The 17,078-nt window shown below is 41.7% G+C and overlaps 2 protein-coding genes across 2 annotated transcripts in view; both read left to right on the forward strand.

Annotated features, from left to right (window-relative positions):
- The first annotated feature begins 609 nt into the window (after positions 1-609).
- gramd4a (GRAM domain containing 4a) overlaps positions 610-17,078 on the forward strand; it is a 52,304-nt gene continuing 35,835 nt past the window's right edge. Inside the window, exons 1-2 of the mRNA XM_071533848.1 lie at positions 610-733; positions 8,198-8,411. Of these exons, the coding sequence (XP_071389949.1) occupies positions 705-733; positions 8,198-8,411 (243 nt within the window). The 5' untranslated portion in view covers positions 610-704. The remainder of the gene's footprint in view (positions 734-8,197; positions 8,412-17,078) is intronic.
- Positions 12,348-14,756, forward strand: LOC139656317 (E3 ubiquitin-protein ligase TRIM39-like). Its single transcript, XM_071533855.1, has 2 exons — positions 12,348-12,480; positions 12,723-14,756. The coding sequence occupies exon 2, from the start codon at positions 12,725-12,727 to the stop codon at positions 14,357-14,359; it is 1,635 nt and encodes a 544-aa protein (XP_071389956.1). The 5' UTR covers positions 12,348-12,480; positions 12,723-12,724; the 3' UTR covers positions 14,360-14,756.

Genomic DNA, 17,078 nt, shown 5'->3' on the forward strand with positions numbered 1-17,078 from the left:
GAGCAAATAAATAAATATTTAAAAAATAATATATAAAATGGGGGAAAAGTATGAAAAACAATATCATAGGAGATTAATAAAGACTATAAAGTGCTCACTTTAGATCACTATAAACTCACTAATCAGCACCACAGACATAAGTGCCTATGCAGATATTATAGGAATAGTAACCATTGTTATTTTTCGCCTGGGCTTGTCCACAATACTGGGTATTTACCCTGTAATGAGGTCATTATTTACCCATCCTTTTTTATTATTTACCACTACATGATTGTGTCTACCACGGGGCGGTGGTAAGGAGGTGTTTCCGTTCACGTCCCGTGTCTGAAGCGTCACTGACGGCCCCTTTAAGAAAGCAACAACTGACACTGACGAAATTTCCTCGGCCCTGCTGCTCGTCTGTCTGTTTCTGTGAAATCAACAAGAGGGAGACGAAGGTGGAGGCTAGTATCAGCGACACTACTGGTCAGGGCAGCTCTCTCCGGGGAAGGAGGGAGGCTAACTGGCATTTTGTATTTTTTCGCCTGACCACTCAACACAGCAGGAGACGGTATTTAATCGGTCTACAAAAACAGGGACATGTTGTCGTGATGGATGGACCAAGTGAGAAGCTTTCGGCGTGAGAGACTCGCGTTTTTGGATATCCTGAGCAGCAGGTGTAGCCTACTGAAGGATAAAGCAGAATAAAGGCAATCTCAGTGTTCATGAAACTTTGCTACGATTTACGTGCTGGGTAAGGAAACTTGTTTTATTAAAACGTGTTGTGAATGTGTTTAAAAAATCGAGGTTATCTGTTTGTTTTTTTTCTGTCGTCTGTCTCACTGTCTCTTCAGGGTCATTCCAAATGCGGATTATTTAGGAAATCTTGTCACTGGGTTTTTAATGTTTACGGTGTTGTGTTTTATAACGGTATTACAGATGAAATGATTGCTGACCTTGTGGGGCTTTATTAAAACAGATAACTCGAGGCCTAACTTCAAACTCCAGCGTGTGTCATTCCGTCGCAGCCTCAGAAATGAATAGAGTCTAAACGGACTGACATTTTATCAGTTAACACGATGTAGCCTACAAGCTTTTGGGGATGAAGTCGTTGTGAACGTCGAAGTCTCAACGCTCGCCATTGATTAACGTTACAGGCTGTCAATCGCAGTTTAGAAAACATAGTCCCGGTCCTCTGTTCTGATTGGCTGATACGCATTCGAAGCCGTGCTAAAATACCCATAAAGACACACTTCTGACCGCAGAACAGTTAATTTTAAAATAGCAATGAGCTAACCGAAATTTACCACTCACGCGCTGATACTCACGTGTCGCCTAGCAACCACATTGTTTAGCTGGTGCTCTAGAGCTGCATGGTGGAAGAATAACCTTTAATAGTTATTGATTATTAAGAAAACGTTTAGGCTATTTAACTTTGGCGAATTTTCTTTTTAATAATACAATGGTGTGTTACTGTCATTTTAGAAAACCAACAAGCCACTAACATTGCTGCTTTTCTAAAATCACTGTGTCTCATAAGTTACCATGACCTGTTTTATGGCCTTTTACTTTTGTTTAACCACTTCAATGTATTCTATAGAGTAAAGCACACTCCACCACTAGAAGTATGATGACGGGTGATTAGTGGGCTAGATTAAAGCTAGTAGAGTAAAGTAAGCAAAATATTGGGAGCTGCCACAGTGTTGCGAGTCTTTTTGAATGTGCTAGATTAAAGCTAAGTTAGCACATCCATCCTGTTCCCACCATTTCATTATTCGTATGGTTTCTAAAATTCTCGACAAGGAGTCTACTACTAGACTCTGTTCCATCTTTAAAACATTCAAATACTTGCACAATAAGATGTGCAGGTGTATTCAATATTAGTCTAATCTTCTTTTTTTCCCCATATAAATGAATGGTGGAGAGTTTGGTTGTCAAATTGTAGGCCTAAACTCTTTTAAAAAGATGAAAATGAAAGCTAAAGTTAGGACACACATTTTTTTTTTGCCAGGAAATAGAGTTTTCGAGTTGACTTGTTACAGGATGATGAGCTGAGCTGACAAGGTGAATAGAAGAATGGGGGCAGTTATTAAGTTTCTGTCCTATAGGTTACGGTGGCACCTGACAGCATGCTTTGTTTCATTTCGGACAGTAATTATTCAGGCTGGCTGTAGCCTAATGGCTTTAATAATGGGGTTTCTTGACCATCTGTCTCTTCATTAAGAATGCAGCAAAGTGAACTTAATAACGAAAAAGGAGAGTATGCACAGCTGAAGATGAGATATTTAAAGATGGTCCTCTCTCTCTCTCTCTCTCTCTCTCTCCCTCGCTCTCTGCCTCCCTTAGTTTCATATAAAAGCTGTAGGAGTTGTGAATAGATCCACAGGTGGTTGTGGGTGTGGGGTGTGAGCTGATCATCTCCTATAGATTCTGCTGAAAATGATTAGATGATAAGATGGCCTTACATTGTGTTATACAGTGCGTTTTGATGGCAGAGTAGCTGTAAAGGAAACTAGGTTTTCATCAACCACCAGAGCTGAAACACTGACATTTCCGTGGAACAAGGTGTTGCTGTCAACTTTCTATTACTCTGAAACAAAACCTGACTGCCTAATGTCCCAGAAATTTCACTTAACCAGAAAGTGGCCTACTTGTGTGTGCGCTCTAGCATACTTGCGGCTGTTTGAGTGTTTCCTGGACACACACACACACACACACACACACACACACACACACACAGACACACTCAGACTGATATCTCTCTCTCGTCCCCTCCCCCTACCCCCCATTGCCCCCCCTCTCGTGCATATAGAGTATCATTGTAGTGAGAGCTGCTCTCTTCTCATGTGGCTATCATGCCAATATCTTCTTATAGACACAGATAGCCATGGGTGATATCGCAGCTGTGCACCTGAATATTTATTAACGCACCATGTAAGACAAGAGTATGTTGGTGTACGGCTGAAAGCAAGTCAGTTCATTAGCCTGTCTTCCAATGTATAGCCTATTATAAGCCAAACAAATAGAATGACATGCTCAGATGAAAGCCATGCCAAATATGTAGCTCCTAATGACTGCAATCGTATTCATGCACAATAATGAACAATGCAACTCTGTGTCCCAAGAGCACCGTGAATATAGTCATAAATAGGGCTGCAACTAACGATTATTTTCATTGTCGATTAATCTGTCGATTATTTTCTCTATTAATCGATTAGTTGTTTGGTCTATAAAATGTCAGAAAATGGTGAAAAATGTGGATCAGTGTTTCCCAAAGCCCAAGATGACGTCCTCAAATGTCTTGTTTTGTCCACAACCCAAAGATATTCAGTTTACTGTCATAGAGGAGTAAATAAACCAGAAAATATTCACATTTAAGAAGCTGGAATCAGAGAATTTTGACTTCTTTTTCTTAAAAAATGACTCAAACCGATTAATCGATTATCAAAATAGTTGGCGATTAATTTAATAGTTGACAACTAATCGATTAATCGATTAATCGTTGCAGCTCTAGTCATAATGGCAGAAATTTAAAGCATTTAGGCTATCTTTCCTTTTCAATAAAAGACAGAAAAACCTGCATTATTAGGGTGGTTTACCAACAATGATACTGTAGCTGAAAACATTACAAACTGGGTCAAAGACCTGGGTCAGATAGTACTTGCAAATACTTTTCCTTGTTGTGCAGCGTTCATTATGACCTGCTTAAAGGGCCAGATGGGTGGAGTTTGTCACATGTATTGATATTTAGCTCCAGGCCAAGTTAATCCAATCAGAGAATGTTGTCTGCAAGCTAGCAAGATACTGTTCTGTGACGTGCCTTCCCAAAACAGAGTGGTACTTAAAGGCAAACCCCACCCACCTGGCACTTCAGCTGGACTGAAACAAACTTTTAGAAGTAGGCATATCTCAAATAATTATTTGACTCTGGTCTGATCAGGATCATTAATCATATACTTGGTTTTTAGGAATGTAATTATTTTACACCTTTTTTACTTTCTAAATATTTATAATATATGCTAAATATTTATAATATTCTAAATGAAATGTGGCAATATTGCTCTTGAATGATTGTGGAAGCCAAAATCCTAATGTTAATACACGATTAATACGCGGTTAATTGTGCAGCCCTAATACATAATACATAATACATAGTGAATGTCATCCTGTCTTTGCAGATACCAGATCATCTGAATCATCTGTGTTCCAGTCAGTGAGTAGGAACCTAATTAAGACGATAGGAAAGGAAGATGAGAGATGTTCACTAAGCTACTGCCACTTCTAGCCTGCAGATACACCAAGTTTTCTCCAATAAAGATTAAAAACTCCAGCATTTTGTGTACCTTGTGCCGAGAGTGGTGTCCTGGGTTCCATTTCAAAATGCTATATAACCATTTTGTGAAAGAAATAAAAAAACATTCTCTGAAATTGAGCATTCAATACCTCTAAAATCCAGTCTGTAGAAATGTTCTCATTTTGTCAAGCAAGGATTTAATGTAGCCTACCTACTGTTCTTTTAAAAGTACCATAATTTGTTTTAATTTTATGTTATCAAGTATTTAGTAAGAGTAGGAGCTTTTTCAGATTGTACATAATCTCATTTTGGAATTAAACTCTTGAATTTTTTCTATTATAAGAAACACCCGTGCCTGGCGTAGGGCTTTGCGCTGGCCCTTACTGTTTGGAAAACAGCCTGATATCCATGAATGACTGTGATTGGCTACTTGAGTGAGTGTGACCCCTGTGGCCAAGAGTAACCTCCAGCTACTACGGGTCATTAGCAGGGGATTACTCAGACAGTCATAAGCGTATACACACACACACACACACACACACACACACACACTCATGTTAGGCTTGTGCAGCTGACACACACGACTTGTAAAGGTAACCACCCTTGACTAATGTATGCAGTAGTAAATATGCTCTATCGGCCTGTGTGTGTGTGTTGTTGACAAACTAGGTTGTTGTGTTTTATGTGTACACGTGTGTGTGTGTACCTGCGTGTGTGTACCTGTGTGTGTGTATGCTTTTGCCCACTCCTCCTCCTCCTCTGTTTTATGTTTTATGAATGCATCTGCTTCTGCCCTAGCTGGTGTGTTAGCAATGTGTTTTGAATGACTGTGCGAAGGTGGATGGAGGTGCGTTTTGAGTTTTCATGCAGCTCTGTGAATGAATAAGGGCTGTTTGTGTGGGTGTGTGGGTGTGGGTGTGGGTGTGGGTTTGTATTCCCACAGCAACAGCCGTGTAATGATCAGACCCTGAGCTAAAGCCCTCGTCCTCCTCCTCCTCCTGTCCTCTCTTTTCATCCTCCCATTTAAGCCACTGTTGCGGTTGAAACTGCCTCCAGACTGGAGGGAAGGATATATCAAATAAAAGAGACAGAAAGAAAGAGCGCCCATCTTATGTCCTTTTATAGCCTTGAGAGCACCGGATTGCGAGGAGGCAGGGAAGAGCATGGGAACAAGCTCAGTAAATATTTAATATTGACTTACATTAAAAAAGTTTCATTCCAAAATCAGAGAACTGGGTAAACTAAAGCAACACTTGCTCCTAAAATGTAGCCTAATCAATAGCACAAAACTTAAACAAATTATGTTTTAAAGGGTGGTAGGTAAATTAAGAAATTGGTTGACAAAATATTAGCATTTACAGACTGAATCATCTAGATTTTAAAACTATTGAATGGCAAAAGATTTATTTTCCCCCACAAAATTGATATATTGCGTTGTGGAATGGAAGTCTTCAATTAGCCTAAACTGTCCATTGTGGGGGGTTTGAACTGGAAGAATGTTTATGATTGGTAACCAGTTTGAACTGAGCTAGAATAAAGCAGATTGTTGGTGGATTGGGTTGGCGATAGTGTGAGAACAGTTTCATCATGACAGGTGTGTTGACAAGAGGAGGGGAAGTGTTTATTAACCTGCCACTCACCAAGTTTCTACTTACCCTTCAGGAAGGAAAGGTTAACCCACCTATCAGCCCCGTTATTTTCCCCTTATGTGTTTCTGTGTGGGTGGGTTGTCTGTGTGTGGGAATAAAATATCATAAGTTCATGCACACATGCTTTTCTCTGTCTTTATGTCTGTTTACCTGCCAGTCAGTCTCAGTATTCTATATTTACATGAAAGCATTAAGGAAATGGTGGGTTTGGTGGTGGTGGTGTTTTTTTTTTTCATTTGTTTGTTAATTCATTCTTTCATTTATTTGTTTATTCATTTGTTGATTTATTTGTTAATTCATTCTTTCATTTACATTTGTTCACAGCTAGTCACATAGGTGAGTGGTTTGGCAGGCAGGAAACCAGGCAGACGAGCCAAGGCAAGACAGGTTTGACAGACAGACAGACAGACAGACAGACAGACAATACAGTCATCCAGGCAATAATTCAGCCATGCAGTCAGTCAGACAACACACCAGTTATGCAACCACCAGTCAGGCAGTCAACCAGCCAGCTTATCAGTTAACCAGTCACCCCACAAAAATGCTCAGAAAAGCAGTTTGGCAGCTCGTCATCCAGACTAATCTGAGGATTAAATCAAGGAGAGTTGCACTTAATCCCTCCCCAAATGACAAATGACGGCAGTCAAAAACGCCAGTCATGATTACTACACTTGCAGTGACTCTGCTCTGCCGCAGCAGAGGATGATGGATTATTATGACAACACTTAGCGTTTTACACATTGTATTTCGGCAAATCCGAAATGACATCTTCTTGAGCGTAGAATAGTGTCACAGGGGAATCCCACTGTTGTTTTATGCATTCAGAAGTTCCCATTCAAAGAAAAGGCTTAATGGAATTCATGCAAATATCTTATACGAGGAGAAGATACAATTTATTACAACTGTGGTCAGACAGGCACTTAAATGGAAGTACATACAGGTACATAACCAGTACCTATAGCTACTATAATACATTTAGCACATAGTATAGTGGACATTCATCTTAGTAAACTTGGTGGGCAGTTAGAGTTAAATAGGCAGTGGACATTTGTTAACTGGAAGCAGTGAGAACATGGGGATAATATCAGTGCTGCAATCAGAGTTTGCTCGCAGATGTATTGCTACTATCAGTTTCAGTACCTGTTGTGGTTTAAAACTGTCTCGTATTTGGATACTTATCATGATACATGGCACAATTGTACTGTAGTTGTCTTCTCTTTGTTTATTTTTGGCGAGCAATAACAAGATAATAAATCTTTTTAATATTTTTTCTAGCAGCTGGATTCATTTTAACTGTGGCGGCAGGCCATTGCTGCTGAATGCAGAGGAGTCGCTGCAGCAGTTTGACTCCTGTGACTCAAACGGCCCCCTGCTCCCTCTGTCATCATTACATCTCGCCCCCTGATACTAAAACACAACCATTAAGCCCTCGCAGCCTCCCACCCGCCTCACACTACCGCTGGCACCACTACTGCTGCGGAAATGAAATCTCTAAATGAGGTCAGCAGTTCTGCCACTGTCAACTGTTGGTGAGAGGGGTGAGAGGAGTGAAAGGAGGCGGCAGTCATGGCTGTAACAGGGTTACTGGTTCCATTCCCTGTGTAGTGGGGTCAATGGGTAGAGCAAGGCACTAACACTGCAAGAGTTAGGGGTTTGATTCCCACTGGAGCCACCCATACTAGGAGAAAAAGCATGCACTTATGGAATCGTAAGGCTATTTTGGATAAAAGTGCCCACCAAAGGGAGAATTTGTTGTTAGGAGATGTCATATGTTGATTTGGGGAGAATTTGTGGAGGGCAAAAAGGGGAACTAAAATGGTGTGTGCTTGTTGGGCAACTTCAGATCAGGGTGTGCCTACATGGGGAGTTTGCAGGGCTCAGGTTTCCAAGCTTAGAGATCCATTCCAAATCTGAAAAATATAACTCCTACTTTGATAAAAATGACTGCTGGCATCAGTGTAAAAACTCACTATTGTGTTTTATCACATTTATTAGCTATATTGAGCCCTTTCACTTTCAAAATTGTAGCATTTTAGAGGATGAAATTGTGTTAAGATTGAGCAACCAATATCAGGCAACCTGCTCTCCGGAATGAACCCTTGAGATATTGCTGTTGGTGCAATGTGCAGTGCGTTTGTTTTGGTCTATCCATGAAACAAAATTGTGCCTTTGGGGTAATGCACTTGAATCAATCAAACCAGTCAAACTGTATTCCCTTTTATGACAGTTTTCCATACAGCAGTTCTAGTAGCCCCTGTATTTTGTGTCCTTGCAGGGTTGCCGTCCGCCATGTTAAGGTAAAGCCCAGGTGCGCGGTGTTGACCATGCTAAAGCGCCTGGACAAGATCCGCTTCAGAGGCCCCAGGACGAGAGACGAGTTCCCGGATCTGGCCGAGTCGCCGCCCGCCTCCGACAACGAATGTAGCGACGACATGCAGCTGAAGCCCAGAGCTGCTCTGCGAGACACAGAGGATCTACTGCGAGACCCTGTGAGTGCTCACTGTGTGTGTGTGTGTGTGTGCTTGTGTGTGTGAGTGTGAGATGGGATTGTGTGCATAAAGATGGCGGCCTCCTGACTCCCGGCCACGTTTACAGAGGTTAATCTGTTTATCACACTTCTAGGACGGAGCAGAAAGTGATTTCTTTAATTTTCTCTTCTTTCTTTCATCTTTTCATGTTTCCTTCTCCCTTTTCATTTTTGTCACATTTGTTTATTTCTTTCCCTTTCACTTCACTCTCTTTCTGTTTATGTCTCCATTTCTCTGTATTAGCCTCTCTCTCACTCACACACACACACACAGCGGTGTTATTTTATTGTGCTCATGTATTATTCTGTTTGAAAGGGACGCTCTGACCTCGGTGCGACTGTAGCATCATTTCCAGATGAAGGCAAAAAGAGAAAGAGGGAGGGAAAGAGGCAAACGGAGAGGAATAAAATAAATAACAAGAGAAAGAGGAAAGCGGTAGGCATTGTTTCATCTTTTTAACGTTGTCTTTGCATTCCTAGCTTGTTTTGTGAAAGTGGATGGCTGAAAAATGACACCAAGTTGTTTGATCTAAGCTCCATTGTTGCTGGTTATACTCCTCTGTGCTACTGAGCTGAAGAGAGGATGTAAATATTGCAGATGGGGGACAGACAGATAGGGAAGATTGCAAAAGACGAGAGAAGAAGAAAATGGAGCGGAGAGATGGACAGAGATTAGATGAGAGAGGGAGGGAAAGACGAAAGGAAGATAGAGAAATGGATAAAGTGGAGCAAGCGATAAAGAACGACAGAGAGGAGGAACTGAGGAAGCAAAGATTGAATTCAGAGATGGATGGAGGGGAGGGGAGGGCTGGAAACACTGGATGGAGAGAAAGGGGTGATGAAGGACAAAGCACTGCTGTGGCAAAACCCTCTCTGAAAACACACACACACACGCACAAACACACCCACCATGACAAAGAATTCAGACCGTATTTTTTATTTTCTCCTCCTCCCACACTAGATAGTGCTCATATTTAATTACTCATAAAATCTGCAGCTCTCTCGTCCTTGCGGAGGACAACACTAATCTTTATGTCTTTATTACACCATGCATTCTGTACTTAGATCCCCAGATTAAAAACACTGGATTAGTCACTTGGTTGTATAATTTCCTCAAAGGAGGCCTGAGAGACCTCTGTCTCTCTCTCTCTCTCTCTCTCTCTTTCTCTTTCTCTTTCTCCTCAAGTGAGAGACAGTTGATCTGAATGTTGCATGTCAAACAATTTTGAGTTGGTGTGTTTCTGTGGGTTTTCCTGCACCGCATTGAAAGCTGTACAAGGCCTGCTTTTGGAAGAGTGGTACTGAATTAGAAAATGTGGTATGAGACCATGAGAGGCGTCATGGAAAGCATACACACACACACACACACACACACACACACACACACACACACACACACACACACACACACACACACACACACACACACACACACTCACAAATACAGACACAGTTCTTACTGTATCTTCACAGCCATACACAGCTGTTATTTCAAACTCTTTCTTCAGCTTACTGCAACAAATGCAACTGATTCACAAGTGGGCCTAATGCCAATACTATGCCATGCTAATATCATACCATTCCATTACCATGTCAGTACCATGTCATGCCAATACCATGCAAATACTAAACCAATTTAGACTTCATTGGGTCATGTCGTTTCTTGCAAGAGATCACAGACAAAACTAGTCTTTGATTTCAAAGATGTTTTTTGATCAGTGATCCAGCTGCCTATGCCCCTTTTCAGTGTGCTGTGTGTGTGATGTGTCTGTATGTATGTGCATATATGCACTTGTGTTTAGGCTACTTGTGTGTGTGCAAGTGTGCCTGTGTGTAGGTGTAAATTATTGCATGCACGTATATGCTGTGATGTTTGCGTGTGCGTCTGTGCATGTGCATGTGTCTGTCAGCCCACTGGGAAGGCATCGCCCACATCACAGCACTGATGAGTCACACTCAGAGACCCCAAAATAGACCAAGCTAGTTCTCCTCCCCGCTGGGACACACACGCACACACACACACACATGCAGACACATACACACACAGAGGCGTGCTCTTGGTGTCTGTCTCTTTCAGAAAAGCACAGTTATGTTCTATATCTAAAAGCTGCAGCAGCTTGGTGAAAATCTCATCTTCCCTGCGCAGTGCCCTTCATAGGTCCCTACTGGCTGACTGGAAAACACCTGCACTTCGATTATGTCTGTCTCTCTACAGTCCAGGACCAGATCACATGACCAGGGTCTCGACTTCACCTTCATTTTCCTCATCACACATAGAGGGAAGAGAGTGTGCCCTTGGGCTACAGCATACAAGCAATAAGAATTGTGTTGTCCATACTAAACAGGTACAGTGTCGCTGTGCAGATGGTGTTCCATCATTGCACAAGTTCGACTCCTATGACCTCACTGACCTCTCCTCACTTTTCCTGCCAGATCAGGCGGCTCCCTCGCTGCCTGTTACAATCCTTGGGTTCTAGTTATTCACCCTCTGTCTACATTTTTAATGCATACGGGCAAGATGATGTGATGGGCCAAAAATGAACGTTCATTATAAAAAGTTCCTTTTATTGATTTCTCACTTACATCAACAAACAAAAGAAAATGTAATTGCTAAGCATAATTGCATTATAATTCATATAATGTTAACAGTAAACTGGATAAACAACTTAGACATCTACTATGTGACTTTTTCATTAAAGAATATTACCTTTTTTCCATGAACAGCAGAAAATCCACCCATTATTGCAGCATCACACTTGCTCCCCAATATAAAAGACCTGTGGCAGATGATTGCAGCAAAGAGCTGAACATCCCGACCAAAAAAAAAAGACATATGCTCAAATATCTTCATAGATATCACTCTTTCAGCTGGATAAATTAACATTTTCATGCATTTGGTTTTATATTGAAAATGCTTCTCTCAAAAAACGAATTATTTTTTGCATATTTGAAATCATAACTACAAGACAATTTGAGAGCGCAAGCCTCTGTCAAGGCTGAACAATTGTCTAACTTGCTGTTACACCCAAAGACATTATTCCATCCACTTCAATTTTAAGTTAAATTGCAAACACACTCTTAGGATTTGGAATATAGTCTCCAAAGAATTTCAGTTGTTATAAAATTAGAAAGCATCTCTCTCATCTGGTACTTTTGGGTGTTCCTTTATAACTGGTGACGTACGAGGTTTACCGCTGCAAAGTTGCACATGACTGGCCGACCAAGTCAAAAAGATAAGTGGTAAATTCATGCTGCTTAGTTGATGCCAGACTTCATATGTTGTGGCTTGTGGTCAGAGCTTTAGGCTTCTGCAAGAAACATGAGGAAGCGGCAGGAACATGATTATGGCTGTGATTCTCAAAACGAGGTCAAACCACATGCATTGACGACTTTGATTCTTACTCAACCTATTTTTACAAATGTGCCCAGTACCCCAAAAACCATCATCTCACACACATAAGTGGCCAGGTTTTCCAACTAATTTTTACAAAGAGCAGTAGATTGCGTCATAACAGTTGATGCTGCTGTAGAGGATCATGGTTGTCTTTTCCAGGAAAACCTCTTCCTGGAAAAGATCATCTTCACCTTTCAGTTGTTGTTCTGTGATGAGAGAAGCTCTGAGTATTCCTTCTCAGTTGTGTAGGATGTATTTTTTGTCAGACAATTGAAAGACAAATGAAATAGCTTCACAAAACATAAAAACCTGTTTCATTTTTTGAGTGTACAAATATGACACAATCCAACTGCTGGGCCAGTGAAAAGATAACTTGGCCCAAAACTTTAGTATTTCTCATATAATTGCAGCATTTGTGGCATTTGAAAAGTCACGTAAAGGGTTAACAGCAAGTCAGGCTGGGTGGGGTGGAGCATGCTTGGTTTCATACAAGGAAACATAAAAGTGAAAGTAAAGTGAGGAGGCAGCCTTATATCTTCGTGCAAGGACAAATCAGCTCCATGTTTTAAAACAACTAAAACTGGACATTACTACAGCTGCAAAGAGAAAGAGGGACTCACAAAAACACATAAAACAGGTGAGTTGAGATTACATGGATATAAGCTACAGTGTAATAGCCAGGTCAGCTATGACACAGCAGAGTATTTGTCATTACGTCTGGGAGCTCAGTGTTATTTTTTCCAATGCAATGGTAAATGGCTAAGTAACATGTCATGAATATTTGATAGTATAATATTGTAGCATGATGTGCCATGAATTCACAATATTCTAGCTAATTCCACTGACTTGTAGTTTCACTTTTTTACTCTGTATCTCTAGAAATGGCGTCAGCTGGTACTCCCCTGTCTGAAGAGCAGTTATTGTGCTCAATCTGTCTGGACATCTTCACCAAGCCTGTGTCCATTCAATGTGGACACACCTTCTGCAAAACCTGCATTACAGACTACTGGGATAGCAGTGCCTTATGTCAGTGTCCATTGTGTAAGAAAGTTTTGTATAACAGACCAGATATCTTTGTTAATGTTGTCTTGTCGGAGATGGCTGATCAGTTAAGAAAGTCTGATCAAAAAAGAACCACCAGCCCACCAGCCCAACGATCTGCCAAACTGGGAGAGGTATCCTGTGATATTTGCACTGGTATGAAGGACAAGGCCCTGAAGTCCTGCCTGGTGTGTCTCACCTCTTACTGTGAGACTCACCTGGAGCCTCATGAGAGAGTTGCAGGCTTAAAGAAGCACAAGCTGATAGACCCTGTTCACAACATAGAGGACTGGGTGTGTAAGAAGCATGAGAGACCCCTGGAGCTTTTCTGTAGGACCGACCAGACCTGTTTGTGTCAGTTCTGCATTGAAGCGGAGCACAAAACCCATGACACTGTCCCTCTAGAAGATGAGTGCAATGAGAGGAAGGATCAGATGAGGAAGAAAGAGGAAGAAGTACAGCAGATGATAAAGGAGCGTGAGCAGAAGGTTAGAGAGATCAAACAATCAGTAGAGCTCTCCAACAATGAGGCAAAGCGAGAGATGGCAGACAGCATTGAGATCTTCACTGCCCTGGTGGCCTCCATAGAAGCAAGCCAGGCTGAGTTCATTCAGTTCATTGATGAGAAGCAGAAAGCAACAGAGAAGCAGGCTGAAGGTTTCATTAGAGAGCTGGAGCAGGAAATTACAGTGCTGAGGAAGAGAGGCGCAGAGCTGGAGCAATTCTCAAGCACTGACGACCACCTCCATCTCCTCCAGAGCTTCCCATACCGCTTCACCCCTCCACCCAACAAGGACTGGTCTGGCACCAGTGTCCACAGTTATCAGAGTGTGGGGACGTTGCAGAAAGCTGTGGCTGAGGTAGGGAAGACACTCTCTCAGGAGATGGCAAAGTTGTGTGATGAGTTGAAGAGGATCCAGCAGTATGGAGTGGATGTGACTCTGGACCCTGATACAGCACACCCCAAACTTGTCCTGTCTAAAGACGGGAAACGGGTATATCATGGACACATCGAGAGGAATCTCCCAGACAACCCAGAGAGATTCTCTAGTTGTGGCTCTGTCTTAGGAAAACAGAGCTTCTCCTCGGGGAGATTCTATTATGAGGTTCAGGTTAAAGGGAAGACAGCATGGACTTTAGGAGTGGCTATACAGTCTGTCAACAGAAAGGGGCCCATCACAGTAAAACCTGAGAATGGATACTGGACCATATCGCTTAGGAATCAACACTGGAGCGCTAACAATATCCCTGTAGTCATGCTCTCCCTGAAACAGACGCCCAAGACGGTGGGAGTGTTTGTAGATTATAAGGAGGGTCTGGTCTCCTTCTATGATGCAGCAGCCAGGTTTCCTGTCTACTCTTTCCATGGCTGTACCTTCACTGAGAAACTCTACCCATATTTTTGCCCCTGCCACAATGAAAACGGTAGAAACAGTGCCCCGCTAATCATCTGCCCTGTGAATAACAAAGAATAAACAGCCCTAAAGAGAGAGAATTTCACTGAAATGCAGGAATTTGCAGTAATCGCCTGAAACACAATTTATAAATGAGAAGTTTTATTCCAAAATGCTATACATCTGTTTTGGAAAAAAATTAAAAGTAATCCGTCAGTATTTACAAAATCAAATGTCTCTGATTAAAAACTGTTTTGTTAGTAATTAAAATTATTAACTCAAGATGCTTTTTAATTTTTCAATTATTTTATGTATCTCATTTTGGAGTGAGACTCAGTTGAATGGTCTCTGAAAGTCATAATAATATTTTCTATATTCATAATAATAGTTGTAAATCGTTGTTGTTTTATTCATTTTGAGAATGTAGAATGCAAGAATGCTTACATACAAAATGATCATGAATGAAATATTTCACAATGCCTGTCAGTGTTTTGCTTCGCCTTTACTCTTTCATGTAAAATGATCTTACAATCACAAATAAAATAAAACAAGTAAATATCATTTTTGGAGTCTGTGAGCTTTGAATATAGATATTTGCGTTCATCTTTGCATTTTGTTTCTCTGTGTGGTGAATAGTTGATAATTCACCCACTTGAAAACATTGAAAACTAGAAGGGCACTCGGAGAACGCAGACCTCCGCCAAGGTTCGTGCTATTATTGCTTGTTCGTGAGTTGGATCCGGATCCGCTCCAAAATTTAATGGGTTCTTCCTTGGCCCAAGCATAAAATGTATTTGGCAACATAGATTCACCATATTCAACTCTTTTCTACACTAGACAGAAAACATTATTCAGACATTATTCTGACAAAACACCAGTTTAACGACTAGGTAGAGCAAAAGAAGAGCTAGCAAAGTTACAAGTACCTAGTGTTCCCATGGTTCCCACTGGTCATGGAATATTCTGGAAGTCAGGGACCTTTACAGGAAAATACCAGGATGCAATTTACAATTTGCTTCACATAGTAAATGCATTAAATGGTGGTTTTCAGCTGCTTTTATACATTGTATGGCCATTTCTCCACAACAAGCCTAGCAGTAGTGGAAACCAGGCTGTGTACCCTTTTTCTGAGCTGGAAAAAAAACATCAACAAACCAGGAAGGAATACAATTTTTAGGGCATGCAAGTGGTGCAACATAGTTATGAAAAGTCATGTAAAAGTCGTGGAATTTTACATCGGGCCACAGCTGGAATCCTGTGCTCATCATGTCGGTCACTGCTATGAGGGAGGGAAAGGGGGACACAGCGCCTCGGACAAAGAATTTTAGCGCTAGAGAAGAATTAATTAGCTCATACTCATGCTGGATGACATTAAAACTTGACCTACTCTTGATAACCAGTAGATTCTAATTGTGTTGTTACTAGTTGAGGATGATCCACTGCCTCGTATACCACAGTTTAACAGCTTGTGAGCGTACCTACCTATCATTTTTCTACCAGACCATTATTGATTTAATATCTTGAAAAAGCAAAGCTGACAGAAGGCAAAGTAAAAGAGCCTCATAGTTGTAATGCAGCAACAGACTTCTTTTCATCTCCGCCGTCTGCTCCCCTCATCTCCTCCCTGTCCTTCTCATCTCTCTCTCTTTCATCCTCATTTCTCCATTCAATCCTCATACCTCCTCTCTCTCAGTCTCTCTCTTTCTCCCACTCAAGCCACCTCCCTTTTCTTCTCCCTGACACACTTCCAGAAGAGACTCTCATTTATTTCTTTTGAAGTGCTCTATTCAGGGACAGTCTCTCTCTCTATGTCTCTCTCTCTATGTCTCTGTGTCTCTCTCTCTTTCTCTCTCTTTCCCCACCCGCCTGTCTTGTTAGGCATTGGCTCTCTCCCAAAGCGTATTTTTTCGGGTCACTGTCAGTCTCTGCTATCTCTCGCTCTGACTCTCTCTCTTGCAGTGAGCACAACAGCTAAAAACACATTGCAGTGAGTGTATGCAGGCACACACACAAACCATGGCGGTTGCTGCTGGGGAGAAGCTGCTGCAGCGTGTGTGTATGCGTGTGTGTGTGTGTGTGTATGGCAGGAGTCTCTTAAAGGACCCTTGCTGTAAACGAGCGGTGATGCTCAACCTGCAGTAGCTCTTCATCCGCTAGGAGCACAGCCGACTCTCTCCTCTCGCTCTGTTCTTTCCTTTCCCTCCATCTTCCTCTTGTCCCATTTCCCTCACACTCCTCCCCACTGTCACTTTCCTCTCATTTCTCGCTCTTCGTGTCTCAATCACTCTTGCTGACTACTTCTACCTACACACATGCTCCGTTGCATGTTGCGTTTGTGTGCGCGTATGTGTGTGTGTGTGTGTGTGTGTCCGGGTTGAAACCCTTAGTCAGGGGTGTGTGAGTCATCAGCATTGCTGCTGTCAGAAGAGAGGGATTCTCCTCTCGCCTTTCGCATTCCTTCTTCTCCTCTCTCTCCAGCTGGACTCTAAATCGGGAGAGGAAACATTAGCGTGAGTCATGGTGCCTTGCTAATTTTTGTGTGTGTGTGTGTGTGTGTGTGTGTGTGTGTGTGTGATCATATGGGATATTCCTCCTTGTGTTTGCTTGTATGCATTTGGTTGTCAAGTACTTGTAATTCTAAAACTAAATCTCTCTTTCTTTTGTTTTCTGTATTCCTGTATGCATTTGTGTGTGGGTGTGTGTATTTCTGCGTGACATTTAAAATGTGTGTGCATGTGTGTTTGTCCATGTGTGTTGTATGTACTCCTGTGTATGTATATGTTTCTGTATGCGTGTGTGT

This window comes from Centroberyx affinis, unplaced genomic scaffold (assembly GCF_046629955.1).
Source record: "Centroberyx affinis isolate AG114_WGS23_722 - 3 ecotype Tasmania unplaced genomic scaffold, CSIRO-AGI_Caff_v1 ptg002443l_1, whole genome shotgun sequence".
In the NCBI taxonomy this organism is placed as follows: domain Eukaryota; kingdom Metazoa; phylum Chordata; class Actinopteri; order Beryciformes; family Berycidae; genus Centroberyx; species Centroberyx affinis.

Excerpts from the sequence above, each read along its gene's own strand:
- LOC139656317 (XM_071533855.1), top strand. The coding sequence starts at position 12,725 with ATGGCGTCAGCTGGTACTCCCCTGTCTGAAGAGCAGTTATTGTGCTCA.